The 25,155-nt window shown below is 38.2% G+C and overlaps 1 protein-coding gene across 2 annotated transcripts in view; it reads left to right on the plus strand.

Moving 5' to 3' along the window:
- lekr1 (Leucine-, glutamate- and lysine-rich protein 1) overlaps positions 1-25,155 on the plus strand; it is a 96,135-nt gene that overhangs the window by 10,087 nt on the left and 60,893 nt on the right. For both annotated transcript variants that reach the window (XM_079873901.1, XM_079873902.1), the window contains exon 4: positions 16,347-16,436. In XM_079873901.1, the coding sequence (XP_079730027.1) occupies positions 16,347-16,436 (90 nt within the window). The remainder of the gene's footprint in view (positions 1-16,346; positions 16,437-25,155) is intronic.

Genomic DNA, 25,155 nt, shown 5'->3' on the forward strand with positions numbered 1-25,155 from the left:
CTGGTTGTAGCAGGTCCACCAGCACTCCTGCTTCCCATGATGGACCCTTATACTGGTATTTTCAACAGGGATGAATATCATACCCTGGCTCGTTGAGGAGAGCTGTGCTTTGAGCCTTCGATTTTCACCCGTGACACTTTTGGATGGGTACTTATCACTCACATTTTCTTCAGAAAGTGTAAAAATCTGGTATCTATCATCCCATTTTTGTAAACCATCAGAGACTTTATGGCAAAGAGAAAGACTAAATCTTACACCAAATCTTAAAAAGTGAAGTCAGATTCTATAACCTGTCAGTACTGCGAACTATGATTTTATACCACCGATTTTACTCTTGCTTCTCATGAAGCTCGTTTTCTCACCGGCTGCAAAATTGTTAAGCCCCCACAGCCCAAAATATATGAATTCACTGATCGAGAAAATGTGACACCCACTGCATTACATACATTCAGTCTTTCACTTCATACAGCATCCACCCACCTCTTACCCAGAGCGCTTACAGTTTGGATTTACACGTCATCCTACAAGTCAAACTAGTTAGTGAGTCAGATCATGACTTAAAAACTAATTTTAATATATACGGTAGTCATCTGGTGCACAATCATACAGTGCTATGCATAAGTTTAGACACCCATGCTAAAGTTGACTAAAAAGAGGAATAAAAAATCATCTTTTGGAAATTGAACTTAATGCCTTAATTAAAAAAACTAGGAAAAATCCAACCTTTAAGGACACCAATTTTCTTTGTGAATGAATAATGTGTCGTAAATAAATAAATGTTCTTCCTTAAAATACAGGGTGCATAAGTCTGGACACCCCTATGTTAAATTCCCATAGAGGCAGGCAGATTTTTATTTTTAAAGGCCAGTTACTTCATGGATCCAGGATACTATGCATCCTGATAAAGTTCCCTTGGCCTCTGGAATTAAAATAGCCCCACATCATCACATAGCCTTCACTATACCTAGAGATTGGCATGGAGTACTTTCCATAAGATCATCTCTCAATGCAAATCAAAGCAGCTATTAGGCTAACTGAAATAAAACCATGCCAATCTCTAGGTATGGTGAAGGCTATGTGATGATGTGGGGCTATTTTAATTCCAAAGGCCAAGGGAACTTTATCAGGATGCATAGTATCCTGGATCCATGAAGTAACTGGCCTTTAAAAATAAAAATCTGCCTGCCTCTATGGGAATTTAACATAGGGGTGTCCAAACTTATGCACCCTGTATTTTATGGAAGAACATTTATTTATTTACGACACATTATTCATTCACAAAGAAAATTGGTGTCCTTAAAGGTTGGATTTTTCCTAATTTTTTTAATTAAGGCATTAAGTTCAATTTCCAAAAGATGATTTTTTATTCCTCTTTTTAGTCAACTTTAGCATGGGTGTCTAAACTTATGCATAGCACTGTATATATTGGTATGTGTGTTTGTAGACACATATAGAGCTTTTGTATAGCTGTCATTAAAAGGTTCTAGTACAACATTTTTGTGGATGGGAACCTTTTTGGATCAAAGACCTTACATAGACAGTATACAAAGGCCACTCATGTAGGCAAAGATATGTCTGGAGGCAATATATTAAAAAAAATCTTAATTCCAGTAACTGAATGTTCTTCAGGGTTTACAGACTTAGTTACGAAATAATTGATATGACTTTTCCAGTATTTCCTGATTACTGGTTAGGTTTTTTTTTTTTTTTAAACACACAAATAGCAATTAATCTGTAATATAAATATTTTAACATAAAACAAAAGGAAACACTTTTATTATAAAAATATATTTTGTGAGATAGTTAACCAACATTAGAGAACCATGAATATGCAAACGTGTTGGTAAATTATTGAAATATTACTTTAAAATCTAAAAAGTAAATATTTTTGGCTCACAACGTTTGGGAACCCCTGTCTTACAGGACCTTAGCAGGCCGGGGACTCCGGGCCCCTGATGATGGGTTGTGTGTGTATGAATGCACTTGTTAGTGCGATCACTTTGTGTTCATCTATTTGCGTACGTGTGAATAGTTCCTCGTGTTTTGAACTCTTCAGCTCTGGTTTCCCTCGTGAGTCACTGTGGGAAAGACGTGCATGTGTACGTCCTCTCTCCCAGCTGACGCGAATGCCAGGCATAATTACACCGCCACAGCAATCAAAAATGAACCTCTCAACACCTACGCCTCCGTAGTTTAGCTCAGACAGAAATTCAGAGAATGAAGAGAGAGGTGTGAAGCGAGTGTGTGATTGTGGATCCCATTTCTGCATTCCCTCCCGCTGTTGCTGATAATAATAGCAGGTTGTGGTGTTTGTGTGAGCTCACGAGAGAAACCGAACAGCGCAGCAGTCGTGCTTCTAGATCGGCCCCCACCGATTCATTCATGTCCAGCACATTCCAGATCCGACACGACTGAGCAGCGTGCGTAAGCGTGTGTGTTTGTTATGTGCTAGACTTCTGAAATGAGGACACAAAGTCACTTCTCTGCTTTTGGGCTTTGTTTGTCCAGTGTAAATTCATGTTCTAGCTGCATTTCAAAATCAATTCAAGCTCTTTATTGTCATTGCATATATAATATATATGTATATATGTATATGCACATATATATATGTAAAGTCGGCACACCATGCCTCCAAAAAATTTCTTTACAGACTCTCACAAAGGTGACATTTTAAGCACAAAGGCTCTTCATCACACTGACCTTTGTGAGAGTCTGTTAATAAATTGATATATTGTTGGAGCTGTGGTATGCTGACTTTACACTTTTTCCTGTGCAAGTTATTTTTGGCCAAGCACTCACTTTGAGCAATGTGCATGCTTTTGTTTTGTGTATGGCACGTTATAAAGAAATTAGATTATAAAATATATTTTTACTGTATTTTTCTACAAAAATATTAAGCAGCTTTTTTTAACATAAAGAAATGTTGATTTGAGCATCAAATCATCATATTAGAATGATTTCTGAAGGATCATGTGACACTGAAGACTGGAGTAATGATGCTGAAAATTCAGCTTTGATCACAGGAATAATTATATTTTTAAACATAATAGAAAACAGTTATTTTAAATTGTAATATTTCACTATAACAATATTGCCTTTTTTTTTTTTCAATAAATGTAACCTTGGTGAGCATAAGAGACTTCTTTCAAAAACAATATAATTATGTCAGGAATCCTGAACGAGAGAGGGCCCAAGAAGGTACTGGAGTAGTGACAGGCCAAACATAGGGCAGGACACACAATAGGAGAATTGGCTGGTCGGGTTGAGACTGCAAAGGTGTGACGGCCAGTGATGGAGACAAGACAGTGGCTTGACAGTAGGTGATGAGACGATTCGGCACCAGACAGGAGAGTCAGTGACTGGGGTGAATGGGATGCAGGGCAGGAACCAGCAACAAGACAAAGCCATGTGCTGAGACACAACACACACATAGAGACATGAAACAAAGACGACACAGAACCCGGACACATTAGTCAGTATTTTCTACCCAATAAAATATTTTAGAGCTTGATATAACAAGAAAAATATAAATTCATTATTTAAATGGCCATGATTTTTTAAAGATTATATTAATTTCCATAACTTTTCTAGGATATTTAAAAATATCCCTCGCATATCCAGATTTTCCAAGGCTGTGGATCCCTGGTGTCTATATATACTGTATATATGTATGTGTATATATATTATTATGGATTTGAAGTATTTTTCCAATAATAACCACAATACTGTAATATAGAACCAAGCTTATTTAATATAGCTTTTATTTATTGCAACTAACTGTTATTCAGCTGTTATTGTTACACACCACAGGTGTCATGAAGGTCACATGACTTTTAATTTGACAAGTTGCATGAGTGACTCACTCAGCAGCTCACTCACAGATGATCATTTCAAATCATTTTAATTTTAAAAATAATTGTGAAAAAAAAGTTAATTTTGATTCTGATGTGATTAAAAGTGCTGATATTGTGGGTGAATTGTTTAGGCTGTAATTAATTTGCCCATTTTCGCCAGTTTGAGACAGATTAGCACATCTGATGCAAGATAAGTCAATCACAACCACCTTTCAAAGAACGGATGCTTTGCACATTATTTGATCTCGTGTTTCATAATATTTGTTCTGTTTTACTCTTGCACTTCTCCTGAGAAAACAGTGTTTCTGCTCTTGTTGCTTCTGTTTGTATTTTGAAAGATTGCCTCCATTTTACTACACCTAAAACTTAATCACACTTATTTTAACAGCTCAAATCATGCATCACTGTGTGAAAAAGAATTGGGTCAGTCACAGCTTAATACGCTGATTGACAACAGCTCGAGTTGGGACTTTCGGTTTGACTCAGACAGATCTGCGACCTGCTAGTGAACCCTCTGAGGTGACGCGAAGCAAAACTCTTTGCTACAGAAAGGAAGAGGCAGATGTGAGATGGCAGTAAATGGATCGTGGGAGAGACAGCATGTGGTAGATGTAGATAGTTCAGTGGGCAACAACATCCGGGAGAGAGGTGTGAGAATGGCACAGACATGTTGCTGTGAATAAAGGCTTTGGTTATAGGCTTAATGAATTCTGATGCAGGTTTTAGGGAAACTTTCAACCACACAAAGAGAGGTGTGAGAATGGCACAGACATGTAGCTGTGAATAAAGGAATCAGCTAGGCTTATTGAATAGACAGAGTTCTGACGCAGGTTTTAGAATAACAGCTAAATAGGGAACTTTCAACCTAACAAAATAAAGTTAAAGGTGAAGTGCATCATTTTTACACCGCTAAGCACATTTGTGTGTGTGTCTGCGTGCGCGTGGCTTTCGCAATAATATAAATTTATCGGGTGAACAGCACTGTACTGGATTTGGTGGTTTTTCACTTCCTCATCGTGCGCCTCTCAGCTGTAGAGAACTTGATATCTTGGTACTTCTTGCACGCATGTTTACCAACTGCTGTGTGCCTGCGGTGAGCCTGTATACGTGTAGATAGACCTCTGTCACTGTGAGGGTTAATGTGTTTGCATCATCCAGAGATGCAGCTGCCATATATGCACATATACACGTACAGCTTGAACAAAGACACGCTATTTGCCTGTGGTTGGTGCAGGAAGTGGAAGAGGGCAGTATATAGGTGTGCTATTTTTCTCAGCATGCTTTTCAAATACACAAAACACATACTTAAAGCCCTATTCGGACAGGATTAACTTTACAAAGGTAGATGGAGTAATGTAATTTTACCACGGGACGTCTGTAATATTAATGGCCAGTTCGCACGGGATAAGATATCTCAGTAAATCTAGCAGAAGTGGGAGAGTAACTCGATTTGCGCATCGCCGTCACTCCTGTCGTCATGTGTGTATCACGCTGCTTCCTGATATCACGTGTGCAAACACATATAACCTATATTTATATATATAAAACAGTTGTCACATCAAACGATGTATTAATTAACTTCAGATTGGATTGTGTTGGTAATAGGCACTTCTCTAACGCTAAAAGATGTTTCGTGCCTCTAACAAGTGCTTTCGATCTTCTTTCTGATCTGAATGGTGTGTGTAAAACACTTGAGTTTTGCCACAGACTCGTCCCAGTGTCTAGAACGCAACTGATGCTTTTTCAGGCGTCTCCATACTTGAAAAAACGCGGGAAACTACTTTTAAACAGGAAATATTTACGTGCATATTTACAGCAGGTCTATGAATTCGCACGGGATTAGTATCACCTGAGGTCATATTTCCGGACCTTTTTACTGAAGGTAAAAGTCACTGTAATCTTTACTGACATTGTCTGTAATGATTACTGAGATGCACATTCAGACGGGACTAAAATCACAGAGAAGCGCTGGTAATATTACTTTACCCCATCTCTCCATGTTAAAATAGTCCCATCCGAATAGGGCTTTAGACATTCTGCATACCATCTGAAACGTGATGAAAATCGTGTTGTAGAGGCACGTGAATCGAGCGTGCGCTTATTCAGATGACTTTACACTTGTCGTATCAAGGTGTGAACATCATGCTTTATATGGCCGTACTTTATTTATATGCTAATGCGTGTTTGCAAGGTGATTGAAAAGAGTTTTGTTTTTGTGAAATTATGTCTGACAGCTTCAATTAGTTTTGAGATATGAATGTTGAACGGGCCGAGCCGTGCTTAGCTTTGTTCTCACCTTAACTAACAGAGATCGACAGGCCAGCTGTGGTACCCGCTCTTTAAAAAACATCTTCAGATATCTTGTCTCTTCTAATATTACTATTCTTAAAAGATGAATTTTTTAACTTCATATGCTTTGTCTGTGGTCCCCAAGCCAGTGAGCGGTGGAGCAGTTCCTGTTTTCTCTCTGCGTGAGTTCAGACAGAGGTCACACAACGGGTTCTTTCATTATTGATAAGTGGTTCCCTTAGTCATGTGTGAGTGTGTGAATTTAAATGACCCCCTGGGTCTCCCTGTAGGGCTTAAAGGTCCCATATTGTCAAAAATGAAATTTCCTGGCTTTTTTTCATGATAACAGAGGTCTAGGGGCGATGTAACCACCATATAAGTTTCAAAACAGTCAATCCACAGACAAATGCACACAGCCTGAATAAAGTAGCTGTGCCTTTTCACGAGCCGTTGTGACTTCTGTATAAATGTGATAGAGACCTGCACTCCCGCGGGACCCAACGCAACAGAGTGCGGCGCGGGACTAGATCTGATGGCCGAGTGCGGGCGTAAGGTACCCTGGAAATCTCAGTTTACATCCCAGAGTTCTCGCGAGAGCACAAGTTCAGCGAGTTTACTCTGGCGTCGAGTAATGATGCTCATTAAATATGCCCTTGTATCCGAGCTGCACCAATCACATCGGGTTATCTGATATAGGCGGGCCAGAGGCGAGATGACGACAGCGCTGTGACGTCGAAGTCATTAGTAAACATTGCAAGATGGCTATGGATGAACACCAGTTGTTGGAAACGGCTTTGGCCGCTACAATGAACGAGTTAGACTTGGCTTTTTATCTAAAAGAGGAACAGAAGACGGCGCTCGAATCGTTCCTTTGCAAGAAGGATGTTTTTGCTGTTTTGCCGACCGGATACGGCAAGAGTCTAATCTACCAGTTATCTCTGCTGGTAGCTAAGCGTATGGGGCTTGTTGTGATTGGTCGTAGAGTTATCCAATTGCGTGCAGTGAGATTCTCAAACGCATGCTTGGTGCCGCCCCTCGAGCTGGCCGATTTTCATTAGTCGATGCCAGACCATTAATCTTTCAGATTTAAGTCTGGATTTCCAGGCTAGGCGTAAGGTACTCGTGTGTGTGTGTGTGTGTGTGTGTGTGTGCGGGTTGCAGGAGAATAAAACGATTTGCGGGACTCCCGCAAAATAGAAATATCTAAAAAATAAAACATCTAAAAACAAATAAATTGTTATTCATATATTGCACAAATGCAACAAGGATAACTAAAACTAAATAAAAACGGTTTACAGGCCAGAACGAGTTTCTATTTGTAACATGTTTGCAGCGTTGAGCAATGTGGCCAATCACAGACATATGTGTTGATTTCTTGAACGCAATGGCCAATGAGATGCATTTAAGATAGAATCCACTCACCACTCAAAACTGAGTTTTTGTTCAGTGCTGAATTCTGCTGGCAAATTCTCTGATTATAACAAACCAAGTGTTGACATTATGAAAGATGTATTGTGCAGTCAGCTTTATTGATAATAACGGAGCTTTGTGAGATCGTGATGAACTGAGATATCAGCTTTTTAGGAATTATTAAGGGAGCGCACTTTGCGCTATTTCTGTCTTGCCAAACCATGCACGTTATAGCCTATGCTTGCTTTTATGTCAAATTAACAGTGGTTTGTGAATGTTTATGCTTTAATAACAAATAATTTATCACCATCATTACAGGTGTTTTATTTACCTTACTTGTGAGCATCACCAAGCCACATCAGGCTACAGCACACATGACCCTAGTTACCTGTGGTTGGCCTGGCCGTGTGTCACTCAGAAAACAACAGGCCAATCAGAAGAAAGGCTCATGAATATTAAATAGACAGACCAAAATCGACCTGTTCTTGGCAGAGCTCCTGAGAAAGGAGCTGTAAAAATATATTGAGATGGTTTTTGGTACATATACCGCAAATATATATTCTCAAGGACATCAAAACCTAAAATGAAACTTCAGAAAGCTGTACAATAAGGGACCTTTAAAGGATTAGTTCACCTCAAAATGAAAATTTCCTGATAATGTACTCACCCCAATGCCATCCAAGATGTTCATGACTTTCTTTCTTCAGTGGAAAAGAAATTAAGTTTTTTGAGGAAAACATTTCAGGATTTTTCTCCACACAGTGGACTTCAATGGTAACCAAATTGTTGAAGCCCAAATCAATGCAGTTTCAAAGTGCTCTGAAGTGCTTCAAAGGGCTCTGCACGATCCCAGCTGAGGAATAGGGTCTTATCTAGCAAAACGATTGGTCATTTTCTAAAAATATATACAAATTTATATACTTTTTAACCACAATTGTTCGTCTTGTGCTGGTCTGCGACGTGCCAGGCATTACGTAATTTCAAAACCTTTGAAGCACTTCAGAGCACTTTGAAACTGCATTGATTTGGACTTCAACAATTTGGTTACCATTGAAGTCCACTGTGTGGAGAAAAATCCTGAAACGTTTTCCTCAAAAAACTTAATTTATTTTCCACTGAAGAAAGAAAGACATGAACATCTTGGATGGCATTGGGGTGAGTAAATTATCAGGAAATTTTAATTTTGAGGTGAGCTAATCCTTTAAGTAAGACGCCATCAGCGTCATATCATTAATGAAGCTCTAAACAATGTTAAACCTTGACTCATTAGTATCCATGTCAGATTTGCATGTCACGGGCAGGGTCAAAAGATCAACTGATGCATGATAGGATTGGATTTATAGATAGGTTTACAGAATAGATTCATCTAGTTGAGGTCCAGGGCACTATAGGGGATCCGGCAGGTTTAAAAGGGAAGCGTGGAGAATGTAAATCAGACACTCTGGGCTGTTTGTGATTTTGTTCTTGATTTGTCAAAAAAGAGGCTCTGAATGAGTCAACGAAGGGATTAGAGATTCAAATCAGGCTCGTGTCATACCACTTTATCAGGAAACTGCTAGAAACGCTTTCCTTTGATGTGCGGCTGCAATATGATTTTAGTTGCAGCCTATAAGCAAAGCATCTGTTAGAAATGGAAAAGGAGGAGAAATGATTTTAGTGGTTCTTGTTGTGATTAGGAAAATTACACTCCCTAATAATTACTCTGTAACACATAAACACTGCAAAGAGATCAGGCTCCATCATAGGAGACTAATTATTCTTAACCAAAAATGACTTATTTGTATTTACCTTTCTATTAATTTCCCAAGCCAGACTTTAGACAGTCAGTAGAAATACTAGCTGCAGTATGTTTTTATTTATTAGTGAGGATCATATGTCAGATTAGTCAAAAGTGACAGTAAAGACATTTATAATGTTGCAAAAGATTTCTAACTCAAATAAATGCTGTTCATTTGAAATTTCTATTCATCAAAGAATCCAAACATTTTTTTTTATCACGATTTCCACAAAAATATTAAGCAGCAAAAACTGAGATGTTCAGATGTTCCTCTCAGTGCTGGAGGTTTGACTAACACAAACCACATACAGAGACATTCTGACATTCCTGTTCGTCAAATTGTCATGCTGATATTAATATAATTTGTATATTGATGTTAGAAACAAATGCAAAATAGAAGAATTTTCGCTCGTGGTCTTTTGGACCCCATTGTGCATTTACACATAACACTAGAAATCAACACAAAGCACATTTGGGTTGAATTAGATGAAATAGAAAGAACGAAACCCGTTAAGAGTGATGTTAGATGTTAGATGATGTTAGATTACATGCTTGTCCTGCTGTTACTGAGAGCAACCAAGCAAACAGAACTGAGTCCTGCGAGTCTGAGTCAGCGCCAATCATGCTAACACACCCGCTCACTCTTTCTTTCTTTCTTTCTTTCTTTCTTTCTTTCTTTCTTTCTTTCTTTCTTTCTTTCTTTCTTTCTTTCTTTCTTTCTTTCTTTCTTTCTTTCTTTCTTTCTTTCTTTCTTTTATATTATTCTTTTGTCTGTTCTTTCATTCTTTGTCTAATTTCTTTCTTTCTTTCTTTCTTTCTTTCTTTCATCCTTTCTTTTATTATACTGTTCTTTTGTCTGTTCTTTCTTTCTTTGTCTAATTTCTTTCTTTCTTTCATTCGCCCTTTCTTTCACCCTTTCTTTCGCTCATACTTTCTTTCATTCGTTCATTATTTTTTCTTTCTTTTATTCATTTGTTTGTCTTTCTTTCTTTTTTATTTGTTTGGTGCTTTTGTTTTATTGTTGTTTTATTCTTTCATTCCTTCATCCACTCTTTCATTCTTTTGTTCTTTCTTTCGTCTGTTCTTTTATTCTTTTGTCCATGCATTCGCTCACTTGTTCATTAGTTCGTAAAGCGTGAGCTCTATTTTCTATCCTTTCTTCCCTCACCCCATCAGCCTCGTCATCTCAAACACCAGGCCCTGCTTGTATTTTTGCGTACGTCTGCTTACACTAGATGCGAATACAAAAGATATTTTGTGTATGCAAACCCAGAGGCCTCATTCACCCACCTGCACATAATATGCGTTTGATATACTTTCATGTGTCTGGCTTGTTTGGGAAAACATGAGTAGGCCACACATTTAGCTTCAGGCACACACTGAAGACTCGACGGTTGTGATGACAACAGAGTAAACTGTAAAAGAGTAAACTACAATAAAGGCCTCCTGTTGTGGGTTTGAAGGAAAGGAGAGTGTCACAATGATGCACATGATTTTCATATTTCAGCCGAGTGTTTTGTGATCCCATTCAAGACCCAAATGCATAAACTTTGGTGAGCCTTGGGGAAAAGCGGATGACTGAAACCTTTTTGACTGAAATAACATCAGAGGATCACACATCCCTGAGAGAACGAAAGTGTGAGTGTGTGTGGTTTAGTGTGTCACCTCAGTGTTTGTGTGCATCTCATTTTGTTTGTGTTTTATGATGTTTGGTTTCCATGAATGATGCCATAGCAATGATTATAATCAAGGAAATACTTTAGGATGGGAAGGACAGGCTCTCTCTCTGTTTTACGCACAATGCACTATTGCCCTTTTGAAATTTGCGTGCTACTTCTATTCTTGTTTTCACATTACCGCTTCATTTGCTCATCAGCGCCAAGTAATAAAATTAGCCAGACCGTATATGTCAGTTCATTTAATTAGGATAGGTTTTGTTTGTCTTTGCAATGATTAAAGCGTACTTGCATTAATTTTCCAAAGGTTTGAGCGTGCATAGTCCACATAGCTGCTTCTCAGTAGCCTGGTTCTTTCAGTAAGACAGTGATTTAGACTGCAGCTCTTTGAACTTCTCGACTGATCGGGAATGTGACCATGAGTCACATCTCTGATCTGTGTTCATTACTCTAATGCTCCCCAGCTTCACACTGCTGATCAAAACCTCACGTTCAAGCGCTCACTGGGTCTTCCGGCATGCCAAAAGAAGCGGAAACGGCACATTCTGTTGGCATGATGCTGTATTGTACTATCATTGCATAATTTATTTGGTGTAAGATGGTGTGATGTTGCTTCTGTTGATCACAATGACTGGCAGGATGTGTTGGATGTGTGTTGGCAGAATAGACTTGAAAGCGCACGAAGATGAAGAATGCAAGGAAATTGTTTTTTAATTCAATAATCCAAAGGATACAGGGCAAAAACACTGGGTAACTCATTCACTTAACAAAGATGTGACCGGATGAAGACAAAACGGGGAGTATAGCCTAGATACACAGACTAAATGAGGTAATTAACAAATAACAGGTGAACACAATCATTAATCAAACACACTTGGAAACTGGCCCCAAATTATAGGCCAAACAGAAACAGAAACAAAACACAAAGAAACTAATCCAAAACAGAACTTAGTATGCCTACTAAGTATATCTCCATCAAAAGATTGAGGACAAGTATAGGCCAAATATACTTAGACTTTTCTGTCACTATAAGTCAAGTATAATTTTTAGTGTAGTCCTGAGAAGTACTTAAAAAGTTGATTGAAAGTATACGGTACTTTCATATTTGTAGTTTAAAAGAAGTATACTAATAGCACACTTGAATTAACTTCCTTTTTGTACGGGTCAAGGCAAGGGAATTCTTTTCTGCATTCAAAGAAGGCAAAAATGTAAATTTAATGATAAAAATTGTTTAATTAACTCTTTTCCCGCCATTGACGAAATTTTCCTACTTTCTGTGTTTTCACTGTTATACGGTAGGGGTCGCTGTTACACATCTACTGAAAGAGTAGAGAATCTCCTGATCAAAACACAGGAGAAGAAGAAGCAGAAACTAGCGATAGCAAGCAGATACACATGTAAAATAACACGATCATTAACATTAAACAGCATATAAATCAAAACTGCCGAATGTTACTGAATGTAATATCGAGCCAGGACGAGCTGCAGGACTGTGAAGCTTTGAGTGTGTTGATGGACTCGATCGACTCCATCTGTGTTTTCTTTGATCATTGTCCTGAATCCCATCCAGACGTAGTCTTTGACAAAAACACGATTTTCTCAGCTTTTTGCTAAAAATGTTGCTTTTTTAAAATGAAACTTACCCATTGATAAAATAAGAATGCATGAAGCTTGAATAAAATGTTTTTTTTTTTTTAAAAACCGAGGATCTGTTCTTTCTGTATTGGATGTTCAAATATTCATACAACAAAATATTCTGTGGGCCGTGAAACTTCTGAGAAAATGATCAAAAATGCTGGCGGTGGCTGGCAACTTTTTTCAAAAAGGCTGGTGGGAAAGAGCTCATTAAAATCAGACTATTTTAATTAATTTATTTGTAAGTTATGCATTTTCATGTTGTTAGCTTAGCAATATGGTAACACCATCTCTACTGAAAAATTGTTGATTCGTCTGTGTGCTTCATATGAGGAGCTTATGCCTATGAAGAGTGTTCAAAATCCCTCACTTGTGAGTTTCAATTTCAGCTTAGACGGCAGCTGCGGATGTAGGCAGTAGACGGCACGCAGCTCGCTTGGCATTGGAACAAAGCCAGTGACATAAATGTCTATAAGTAGCATAAAATCATTATCATGGTGATTCACCATTGCATGCACACTGATAAATGTGCGGAAGCACACGTGCACTCAGCCTCCCAGTAAATCACACATTAATAGAAAGAGCAGGTCGTTTCACCGGCACGCTCACGCACAGCCAGTTGCTATCCGTTATCACGATTCTTTCAGCCTCCTACACGCACACACACACACACACACACACACACACACACACACACACACACACACACACACACACACACACACAAACACACACACACACACCGTCCTGTAGACGAGAGAACAGCAGAGTCGTCTTTTGTCTGAGATTTGCAGCCCATTATCACGACTCTTGGTACACACACACACACACACACACACACTGTAGGCAGCTGACGCTGTGCTCTAATTCTGATTGAGTAACGTGAGGTAATGAACCACACATTGTGCACTTCTGACCTGTGTCTCATTAAGCCTCGCTTTGAAACAACAGGACCCACATACATTTACCCATGATGCAGCAGGACCGCTTGACAATGCTGACATCAATCTGCGCTAAAGCTTAATGTATGGATTTGTGAAACAGTCTGTAAGCTGCTCATCTCTGCAAGCTTTCTAAATACCCATAAGCCCCGTTATTTACCTGTGTGGATGGTGGGAATGTAAAACGCAAATAACAGAGACATCTGGAGATGAATATAATGTTTCGTGTTGCTCTCTCTCAATGCCCTTAAATAAGTGATGAAGATTCTGGAACAGGTCTCTCATGTCCTTACAAGACTGTAGCGTGTGTAATTTTACAGACAGTTCTGGGTACAGTGCATTCTGAAGCCATCTGTGGCTACGCTATATATTTTAGCATGGCTGGATCGTCTGACAGCAGAAGTGAGAACAGTGCATTCTCACTCTTGAGAATGATTTGTTAAGGGAAAAATGAAGAGTCGAAAGAGCCTCGTCTTTCATTTCCTTTGTGGGGTTTTTGAAGTCCTTATTTCACAGTATGAGCAGAGATCGTATATCAGATATGTCAGGCTGAGAATGTTAATCTGGAAGCAGTTTTTGCCACTTATGCACTTTCAATTCCCATACACACACTGTAATAATATAAAATAATAAACTTAAATTGATCTGTCTGATTGAACATTATCCATAATAATAGAGTATTTCCATTAGGAGAACTTTAATAGAGTGTGTGTTTGTTTTTAGGTATTTTATTGGAGTTTTCATAAACCTTGCTTGTTTATTTGTTTGTGTGTGTGTGTGTGTGTGTGTGAGAGTGAGTGAGTGCATTCCCTTCTATTATCGTCCCTTTATGGTATCCTGTAATCCTATCATTTTCCTTCACTTTATTGCTATTGAGATTAAAAGATCTTTTATGTCTTTAACAGGTTCATAACCCATTCTTGATTTTAGATATGTGTGTGTGTTTGTGTGATAATATAAAGAAACATACTACATTTCATAAGATTGTTAATCCTCACTAAGTCACTCATGCTCAACAAGATTGCATTTATTTGATCTAACATACAGTAAAAACTATAATATTGTGAAATGTTAGAATTCGAAATAAATGTTTTCTATTTTAATGCATTCTTATATGTAATTTGGCAAACATTTAATGATGGCAAAGCTGAATTTTCAGCAGCCATTAGTTACTCCAGTCTTCATTGTCACATGATCCTTCAGAAATCATTCTAATATGTTTATTAGGTTACACTTTATTTTAAGGTGTCATTGTTACAGTGTAATTATACATTTAAATACTGAGTAATATTAATTAACAACATGTACTTACTATATGTTTTGGGTAGGGTTAGGGTTTGGTTGAGCGTTAGTTGCAAGTAATTACTATTATTACTATGGTAAGTACATGTTACATATCGTCACCTTCCTAAAATAATTGCCTAAGTTATTTTTTTACAATTATTTTTTTTTTTTGTGCATTAGTCATCTCCTCATGATGCTGGCACACCTCTGGTAAAATCACCCACATCCTCAGTTGAACAGATCATGCAATTCAACCCCTGTAGTATAATGGCCTATGTCAAGAGTGTGACTTAGGCCGTTTTATTTTGCCTAAGTCAAAAGACAATGAGACTTACGCAATTTTACAAGCTTTTCAAGATGGCAGCTGCATCAAGAAGAACGAAAATCTACTCAACCTCTGAAGTTAGGTTCAGTTTTTTGTGTTTTCTGAGAAACCTGAAAAAATGACTTGGGAAGGTGACGATATGCAACAGAGACAATGTAAAGTAAAGTGTTATCATTTATTATCAATGTTGAAAACAGTTGTGCTGCTTAATATTTTTGTGGAGATCAACTACAGTTCAACAGTCAGGATGTGTTATGCTTTCAAGAACAGCACTGATAAATCCATTTAAAACCAGAGAAGTTTGAAGGGCATATCAATTTAATAATAAGAAGAAAAATCAATTTCTCTAAGGCAAACTAGTTTCTTAACTATTTTCCATTGCTGTAGAGGGCTGTTAAGTGAAATTAGTTTTTCAAAAAGCTATTCAACAGCTGCTGCACACCAGAAGCTGTCTGAAACGCAACATATCCAACGCGTGTGCACAAACACTAGGCCTTTCTGAGTTCAGCTACTGATAGAAGGGGAAACTAATCCATTGAAGTTTTTTAGATCTGCGTGCATTCTGATTTCTCACACACACAAACAGATGGTGTGAATGAAATACATGACTTCGCCACAAGAACCCAAGAATCTGCAGCTGGGAATCTTCTGAGGGTCTAAATTTATTCATAGTGTTTTACCAGCACAAACACAAACAATAGCGCTCACACACACTTGCTCACGCTCTTGTTCGGTCTTAGGCACACGCAAACACAATGACGCTCCCAGCGATATCGCACTTATATATCAGCTTTGATAATCCCGCGTTCGTGATCTCCCTTTGCTATAGCCACCATTTCTGTGTGAGATCCACAAAAGCCCATAATACTCTGCAGCCTGTATATATATATATATATATATATATATATGCCCTACAGACGTCTGTGTTTCATTTAGTCGCACACACTCCACACACACAGCGCGTAACGCAACCCTCCTGCTCTGTGGCTGGCCCGCTCTCCTGCCATTGAACTTTTATTGAGGGAAAAAGAAAGGCTTTTTATATTTTGGAAAATCAACAAGTGAAATGTTTCCACACAAGCAATATTGTTCCATATATAAAAAAACAAAAAAACTCAACGTTATAATTATTGTCTCTCTCTGTGTGGTTTCCAGCACGAGGGCCCTTGACCTGCAGCTGTGCGTGGTCACGCGTGAGACGGAGAAAGAGCTGGAAAACGAGCGCTCTCGCCGCCTGCACCTCAGGTAAGGAAACGAGGGAACAATGGCGTAAGAGAGACAAAGGAACGAGAGCGGCTGATTGGGTCGTGCGAGTGTGTGAGGAGTGTTTGCAGTAGCCACTTCAGCCACGGCACGACAGGAAGAGATGCAGATGGGAAACAACTGTGTGCGTGTGTGAGTACACTTGTGGGTGTTTGCCGGCACAAGTGTGAGAAAAAATACAAAGTGAAAAGGGAAGGAGAACTAAAAAGAGAACAAGCGTACATTGATTTGAGCAGAATAGATTTCTGTGTAGTTGAATACTGGTATTATGTAAAAGAAAAAGCAAAAAAAGACATGCTTGACCACTTAGTCACATTGCTTACGTAAAGACTTATTAGAGTTCCTTAAAGATATAATGTTCCAGCAAGTTTGCTTGATCAATCACCAAAGAAGCATGTCAATTTTAATTTTTTTTCCAATTGCTAACACACTAAAATGACATGCACAGCACAATTATTTAAACTGACACACAGAGAGCAAAACCTCTTCTCAAGTCTCCAAAAGTCGAAACACATTTTCTGCTTTACACACATTTTGCAATTCAAAATGGCACTTTTTAAACACACTGAACACGGTTCTCTGCATAAGACACAACGTCACATGTTTGCCATTTCAAAACACTGCCATTCAAAATGACACTACATGAGCTGATTAGCCGATACACGTGTCACCTGACCAAACACCTCAATGCTTAATGTAAACACTTCAATCTTTTTCAGTTTACTGTTTTTTGTGGGCATATTTTTGTTCAGTCCGATGTAAATATATCTGATGTGCTTATGTTGCACTGACTTGTTTGGTGAAAAAAAAAAATATATATTTCACCAGCATGTGTGTGTGTATGTGAACAATCTGAAGAATTTTCTACAATTTGAACTATTTTAGTATTATGGCAAATCATACTAAAGATGAGAGTGCTTTTCATTATGCACCAACAGTGTGTAGTTGGTTAGACAAAAATCTGGTAATATGAATGAAGTGTGTGCCATTTCGTGCAAAAGTTTGATTTTGATTATGCTATATGTAGTTTTGGTTGCAGTGCTTCATTTAGCAGGATATATTAGGTATTTTGCAGTTTGGGTGTGTGGGTTTGTGAATTGTGTTAAGTATTTTGATAAAACCAGCCTAGTTTGCAAAATTGTGTGTTAGCAATTAGAAAAAACTGTATTCAGGAAAAGATTTTCTTGTCAAAGTAATACAATTTTGTGTTGCAAAAATGAGTATACCCTCCTGAAAGTCACTAAAAATAAAACATTTCTAGTGCAAATTAAAGGCAATTTTTGATCCATAGGTGAGTATGTTGAATTGAAAGATTTAAATAAGTGTTATTTATATTATTATATTTCTCAGCGTCACCTCTGAAGCATCACCATGCAACTCGTGATTCATGATTCATCACTCATCACACAACTTCCCATATTCTGTCCCATTCATTCAGTCTTTGATGTTTTTCTGAGACACCAATGGCTTTTTTAAGTTGTGCATTTGCTTAAATATGGCTAATTTCCTGACTAATAAGCTGTGGTTAAGACAAGTTTGCCCAGGAGTGTGTGTATTTTTAGTTTATTCGAGGCTTGTTCTTGCAGATATCTGCTGTTTGAGATGTGAACAGTTAATAAATCAGGTGCTGTGAAGTGAAGCTGTCATGAACGACAGAGTCTCGGTTGACTGGCAGGTGATAATGCAGTCGTGAGCTCTCTGACAGGCGTTTCTATCTTCTCCAACCGTCTATGTGGGCGGCACACACAAATGCCATGATGGCGTCATGCTGCAAAGTGCTTGTCTATGAGAGGTGTGTGTCGGGGAATGTAAGCGAGTAAAGGAGTGTGTGGCAAACTTTTATCTGTGGTTAGTGTGCCTGGAGTTACTTGAAAAACCTTTTTCTAATTTGCTCTGAGTTTGCTCTCGTTGTCCCATTTTGAATTTGATTATTTCAGCTGATGTCTGACACCTGTGCAGATTTTTTAGAAATCTGTCAAAAAGTCGTAGTTATCAGTTTTTAATATGCTGCCAAAACTATTACAATTCAATTCAATTCAACTTTATTTCCAGACTCAAGGTCCATTAGAGAGAAAACAACCTACAGATAAAATACAAAACATTTCAAATAGACAATTATGCCAATACCCTCTCATAGATAACTGGTATCGCACCACACTTTGCCTAGGGCTTGACAACAGCATAATAATAGCATTCTGTGAATTATCCAGCCGACAATTACATTTATACTTCAAATTTCTCATTAAAGCCATAAAGGTTTTCTTTAAAAAGGTTTATCTTAACCTGATCCGAACACATATAAAAAAAATTTCACCAACATATTACCTTGGTGATATAACATTCAGCGCTGCGTCATCGTCACACATTTCATCATTAATGAAATGCCCCAAAAATTTAGTTTTAGTTTTAGTACTTGCCCTGACAAATAAAAATCTGGAAAATGAAGGTCCTTATCCCCTTTTGTTCTACATATCATGGCAACACTCTTCTTTGCATTATATTGCACATCATATTTAATCCCATAATCAGAGCAGACATTTAGCAGATGTTGAAAGCCAGCACTACTTGGATCGTCAGCATACATAAGATATTACAGAAAAGACAATACTGAAAACAAACATAAGGTCAAATTAAAGGTGCAATGTTTAAAGTAACACAGCAGCAGAATACAGTTGTCAGTCCTGTATTTGAGCCCTTAAGACGGTTAAGTTCACACACAGTTCAGTTATTTATGGGAGTGACAACCGCATTCTATAACCAAACACACCCGTAAATTTTCAGGACTTTTTTCAAGGCCCAGAAAGGTAGTAAAGACATCACTAAAATAGTCCATGTGACTACGGTGGTAGTTGCGCACAAAAGGTATTCTCGTCGCTTCATAACATTACATTTGAACCACTGTCGTCACATGGACTATTTTAACGATGTCTTGACTACCTTTCTGGGTCTTGAAAGTTGCAATGACATTGCTGTCTATGGAGAGACAGAAAAGCTCTCAGATTTCATTAAAAAGATCTTAATTTGTGTTCAGAAGATGAATGAAGCTCTTTCGGGTTTGGAACAACATAAGGGTGATAAAATGATGACAGAATTAACATTTTTTGGTGAACTAACCCTTTAATGAAGATTTGACAGATGATCTAGTGGCTCGATTGGACTCTTGTCATCAAAACTCAAAAGTAATTAAAAAAATAAAATAAAATTACACTTTTAAATTTAATGGATGTCACCATCTTTGATATTACTTGGGTCACTGGGATGGTTACTGGTTAGAGAATACGGGATCGACTACCGTTGCATGTTCATATTGATGCTACTGTAAGTTTTTGTTTGAATGGGACATTTCGAAACTCACAGTAAAGAAAATGATATATAGTGGTATATAGTGGGTGTTAATATTGCATTTGATTTCTGTGGTCTTACATTGCACCCCATCAAAATGTATCCCTGGATAAACAAAATGTTCCATGCTGTGTTCCTGTGCTTTTAGGGATTGTAATGTTTCAAGATAGTTAAAGTGTTTCTCTTGCTGATTTTTTGTCCTGTCCCGGTTGTGCAGGACTCTATGGAGTGCAGTCTTAAAGTCCCCTGTAGGCAATAATTTTATCCCTTAAAACTGATCACCAACGTTTTTCCTTGAAAAATAAATTCTTCATGCCTTAAAATAGCTCAGATGTAACTCTTTGCCTCATTTAGTATACAGGGTTCTATGAATATGCAAATGAACCCCGCCTCCACTCACTCACTCAGCTCAGAGATCCACTCGTTGACGATCACGCGTTGATCTGATTGGTTACAAGGTAGTTTGTGACGTCAGAAACACCAGCGATTTCAAAGCGTGTTTTTGGTTCTTAGAAAATTCTTAGCATTGGTGTGTTGACATGAATTTGTGCATAGTTTGTCTTAAAGCATATTAAAAACACCTCATAGACACATAAACAACATGAAAAGCTTGATTTTCACCACAGGGGGACTTTAACACTGATGTATTACGTGCCAGTCAAACATTGGAAGAACTTTCAAATCATTCATTTTGACCCCATTTGCCAATGACATTTTATCAGCCAGTAATTGCTAAACAATTTGCACATGATATGTACAGTCTGCCTTCTCAAAGACAAGTTTAACTTTGCTTCTAAGTTTGATATTTCCCACAAATGATTAATCTTTTTTTAGAGCAACAAGAAATGTTTAAAAACGTCTAACTCTATAAAGAGCTCTCGAATGCCTCTCAATCTCATATTGATCATTTTTTATTTATTTTATTGTTTCCAAGACCGTCCCGAGACGGCAGTTCACCAAGTACTCATCCTGAGATGGTAAACTATAATTGATGGCTCCATTTGATCTTTTTGCACAGCAATTGCCAGGCTTTTAAGCTCCAGTACATGTTTTCACTATTTACTGTGCATACTTCACACTTCCCTGCTACCTAGAAACTTCGTAAAATCTTCCTTTTGAAATGTTATCTAACATATTTCCACATGGATGTCAAAGCAGAGCGTCACCCTTGCGTTGAACAGTGTGTTGAAGCCACTAGTCATGTGAAAAGACCTAATGCACTGCAATAACAATTTGTACTACAGACATGAATGATACTTCAAAATTTTGCTATTCAAGAGTTTGCTATTATTTTAATCAGACAAAAATGGAAATTTTATGGAAATTATTGTTTACTCTGTATCTTTTTTTGTGCATACAGTGAAAGTAAATGGGGTCCAATGATGTTTCTGACTCTATTGATCTTTATTGTATGCTCAAAAACAGTTACATTTTTTTCAAACTATCTTCTTTTGTGTCCCATTGAAGAAAGAAAGCCATAGATATGTCATGACCTATTATATAGGAGTGTGTGGCATTGTTGTAGCCTATATATCGACTTTCTCAGGATGCCTTTCACATTTCTCAAAGCGTGAAGAAATAATCAAAGTGCTCTTGTGTGGTCTTACATTGCACTCTATCAAAATGTATCCCTGGAAAAACAAAATGTTCTATTCTCTGTTCCCGTGCTGATAGGGCTAGTAATGTTTCATGATGGTTAAAGTGGTTTTCTCATTTTCTCATTCTCTGTATTTCTTGCCTGTCCAGGCTGTGGAGAACTTTATGGAGTGCAGCATTAAAGGGTTAGTTCTAGGGCTGTCACTTTTGTGAAAAAAATCCTGTTCGATTTTTGAGACATAAGTGTTTATTGAATCGATTGTAAAATCGATTTTCCATGTCTAAAGACGTTTCCATTTTAAACTCCAAATATGGGCAAATCCACGGACAACTAACAGGCATTAGGATGAACGTAAAGAGGGGGCGCTTGGCACAAGTCAGCAAATATTCCTGATGATTTATTGGCGTGAAGTTTCGTGCACAATGACAAACAGGAGTGCAACATTCTCGGAAAACAATAAGCAGAGTGGACTGCCATAACATCAATGAACAACATCACTGCAGTCTTCAACATGGCTGTGTTTATGATTAGAAATGTCAAACAAATTTCTCCTACAAAGGCGATTGTAGACCGTAGCCTGAATCTGTATCTGTATGCATGAGACTGTCTGAATACCGGCAGAATTCACATTTTTGTAGTAAAAAGAGACACATTATGCAGAAGTATATTTTGCTGTTATGTGTGTTTGTCAGAGCCTGCAGTCGCTGTGTGACGCGCGTTCGCTGCGGGCGTATCATGACGAGCTGGACGTTCTCCGAGAGAAGGCCGTTAAAATCGATCCCCTATTTTAGTTTTCGAAACTTGCATGTTTCGATCGATTGTGCAATCGATTTTCGAACGTAAAGTGACAGCCCTAGTTAGTTCACCCAAAAATGAAAATTCTGTCAGTAATTACTCTCCCTCATGTTATTCCAACCCCGTAAGACTTTCGTTCATCTTCAGAACACAAATTAAGATATTTTTGATTAAATCTGAGAGCTGGATCCCTCCTCCATAGGCTGCTATGGGATCGAAACTTGCCGGCCCAGAAAGTTAGTAAAGACAATGTTTAAACCAGAAGAAAATGAATAGTTGAATATTGCACCTTAATGCTGGTTTCCACCCACCATAAAATGGAAAAAATGAGGTTTATAGTGGACATGTGAGGTGAGGCACTCAACCCGCACCAGAAAAAAGGGTAACACTTTATATTACAGTGTCCTTGTTACATATGTTACATGTACTTACCATAGTATTAACATTCAATTATGCATAATTACATACAACTAACCCTCAACCAAATCCTAATCCTACCCTAACCCTATAGTAAGTACATGTAGTTGCTTAATATTACTCAGTGCTTAAATATATAATTACACTGTAACAATGACACCTTAAAATAAAGTGTAACCCAAAAAAGTTGGATTCGGTAAAAAAGAAAGGGTGTTAGAATCCCAGTCAACATTATTTTTAGGATTGCAAACACTCTCTACATCTCCATAAACTCATATTTTGTATGTGATTCATTGTTAATTTTGTGTTTTCTTTTATTTTTTGCCAAAGTTAAAGACAAATCTGACTGATTCTGTTATTTTTTTTGTCAAAATGTTAATAGACATGTTAAATGTTAATGTTAATGTACTGAAAATCTGATATTGTGGCAACCCTACACCCTAGCACTGTGGCATTGACAATCGTTACTCATATTTTCATCAGAAAATATAAAAATGTAGTTGAAGAAGAAGCCTTTCCCTGAAGGTCGATAAAACGAGCGCTGAAGTACGCTTCCTTTATTCTCTACTTCACAAAGATATGAAGTAGATTTCAGCTCATCTTTGAACTGCCTCAGTCATCAGAGCACAGAGAAAATGAAATGGTGCGATTCTTAGATGTCTTTCCTCCTTAACCCCCGAGCCGTAATGTTAGCATCACTTTAAAAGCCCCTTTTCATGTCTGGTGTGTGTGCATATTCAGTTTCTGGAGTGAAGTGTGCTCCACATATGGGGCTTGTGCGTGTGTAGCGCGAGCTCTCTGTAGCGTGAGGTCTAGCAGTCTGTTCGGTCAAAAGGTTTATATCCTGATTATAGACTACGCCCCAGCGGTTCACAGAAAGACACGGGAAGTAAAAACTGTTTGATCCATGATCACCCCTAGGAAGGTGAAGAGCACCAGAATGCTGATCATGTTAATTATGGGAAGTGATTTATAAAGACCGTTATGATGAAGTTAAGGATCTGAAACTGGTCAGGCTGGGAATGCTGGGAAGCAGGGGAAAGGAGGCTTAAGCAGCTGGCCAGACACACACACACACACACATCAAAAACAGGCCATGTGCTGTCCAGACACACTCCAGAAACACTTCAAACCCTGAGAGCGCAACGAGAACTAAAGAGAGGAAAGGAATGGGGAACAAAGACAGAAAGAACGAAGGGTCAATCTGAATGGGTCAGTCTTTGCACTGCAGTCCAGTTTAACTGACAGAGCCAGATGTGCTTCCAGGAGAGACACACATCTGTCTATCAGGGTTATTGATGAGGTTCTCGACTCTTTTCTTCTCTCTGGTCGGGTATCGTCGTTTCATCTCCTCTTTTCTCGTCTCGTTTCATCTCCTCTTTTCTCGTCTCGTTTCATCTCTTCTTTTCTCGTCTCGTCGTTTCGTCTCTTCTTTTCTCGTCTCGTCGTTTCGTCTCTTCTTTTCTCGTCTCGTCGTTTCATCTCTTCTTTTCTCATCTCGTCGTTTCATCTCTTCTTTTCTCGTCTCGTCGTTTCATCTCTTCTTTTCTCGTCTCGTCGTTTCGTCTCTTCTTTTCTCGTCTCGTTTCATCTCTTTTTGTTTCACCTCTTCTTTTCTCCTCTTCTTGTTTAATCTCCTCTTTTCTCATCTCGTCGTTTCATCTCCTCTTCTTAGTTTATCTCAGTTTTTTTATTTTCTCCTATTTTCTCATCTTTTCTCATAACATCTCTTTTGACAATAGCCATTTTTCATTGTTCCCTTGTTATAAAAAATTAATTCCCATGATTCTCTTCCACTGTGTCGCTCTCTCTTTTTCTGCCTCTTTTATTGTCTGTCTCCATGTCTCGTCTCGTTTCCTTTTCTCGTCTTTTCTCATCTCATCTCGTCTTTTTTCTCATCTTGTCTCCTTTTCCCGTCTCTTCTCCTTTTCTCTTCTAGTCTCTGTCCTCTTATCTAATATTTTTTAATTTTCTCTTATTTTCTCATCTTTTCTCATAACATCTCTTCCAAGCATCTTGGTTTTTCTTGCATCTCATCTTGTCTTATTTCATCTCCTCTCCTGTTCTTCCTTCTCTTCTAATACCATCTCTTTTTCTTACCATCTCATCCTCCTCTTATTTCATCCCAATTTTCTCGTCTCCTCACCTCTTTTCATCTCCACTTCTAGTCTCCTATCTTCTTGTTTAGTTTAATTTCCTATTTTTTCTCGTCTCATCTCATCTCATCTCGTCTTGTCTTTCTCATTTTGCCTTTTTAATGTAATTCTCTTTGTGTCTTCTAGTCTCCTCTCCTTTGACAATAGCCATTTTTCATTGTCCCCTAGTTATGAAAAATTAATTCCCATGATTCTCTCCCACTGTGTGGCTCTCTCTTTCTCTGCCTCTTTTACTGTCTGTCTGTCTCCATGTCTCACCCTAACACTGCCATGTTTACCTGTTGCCATGACTGCTAGACAACTGGATGAGTGTGTGCTTGTGTATGTTTGTTTATGTGGTGACAGACTGAGATGGGGGGATGGATACGCATATGGTTGGTGTGTGGTCGCGGAA

The sequence above is a fragment of the Squalius cephalus genome (genome assembly GCF_949319135.1).
Source record: "Squalius cephalus genome assembly, chromosome: 6".
In the NCBI taxonomy this organism is placed as follows: Eukaryota; Metazoa; Chordata; class Actinopteri; order Cypriniformes; family Leuciscidae; genus Squalius; species Squalius cephalus.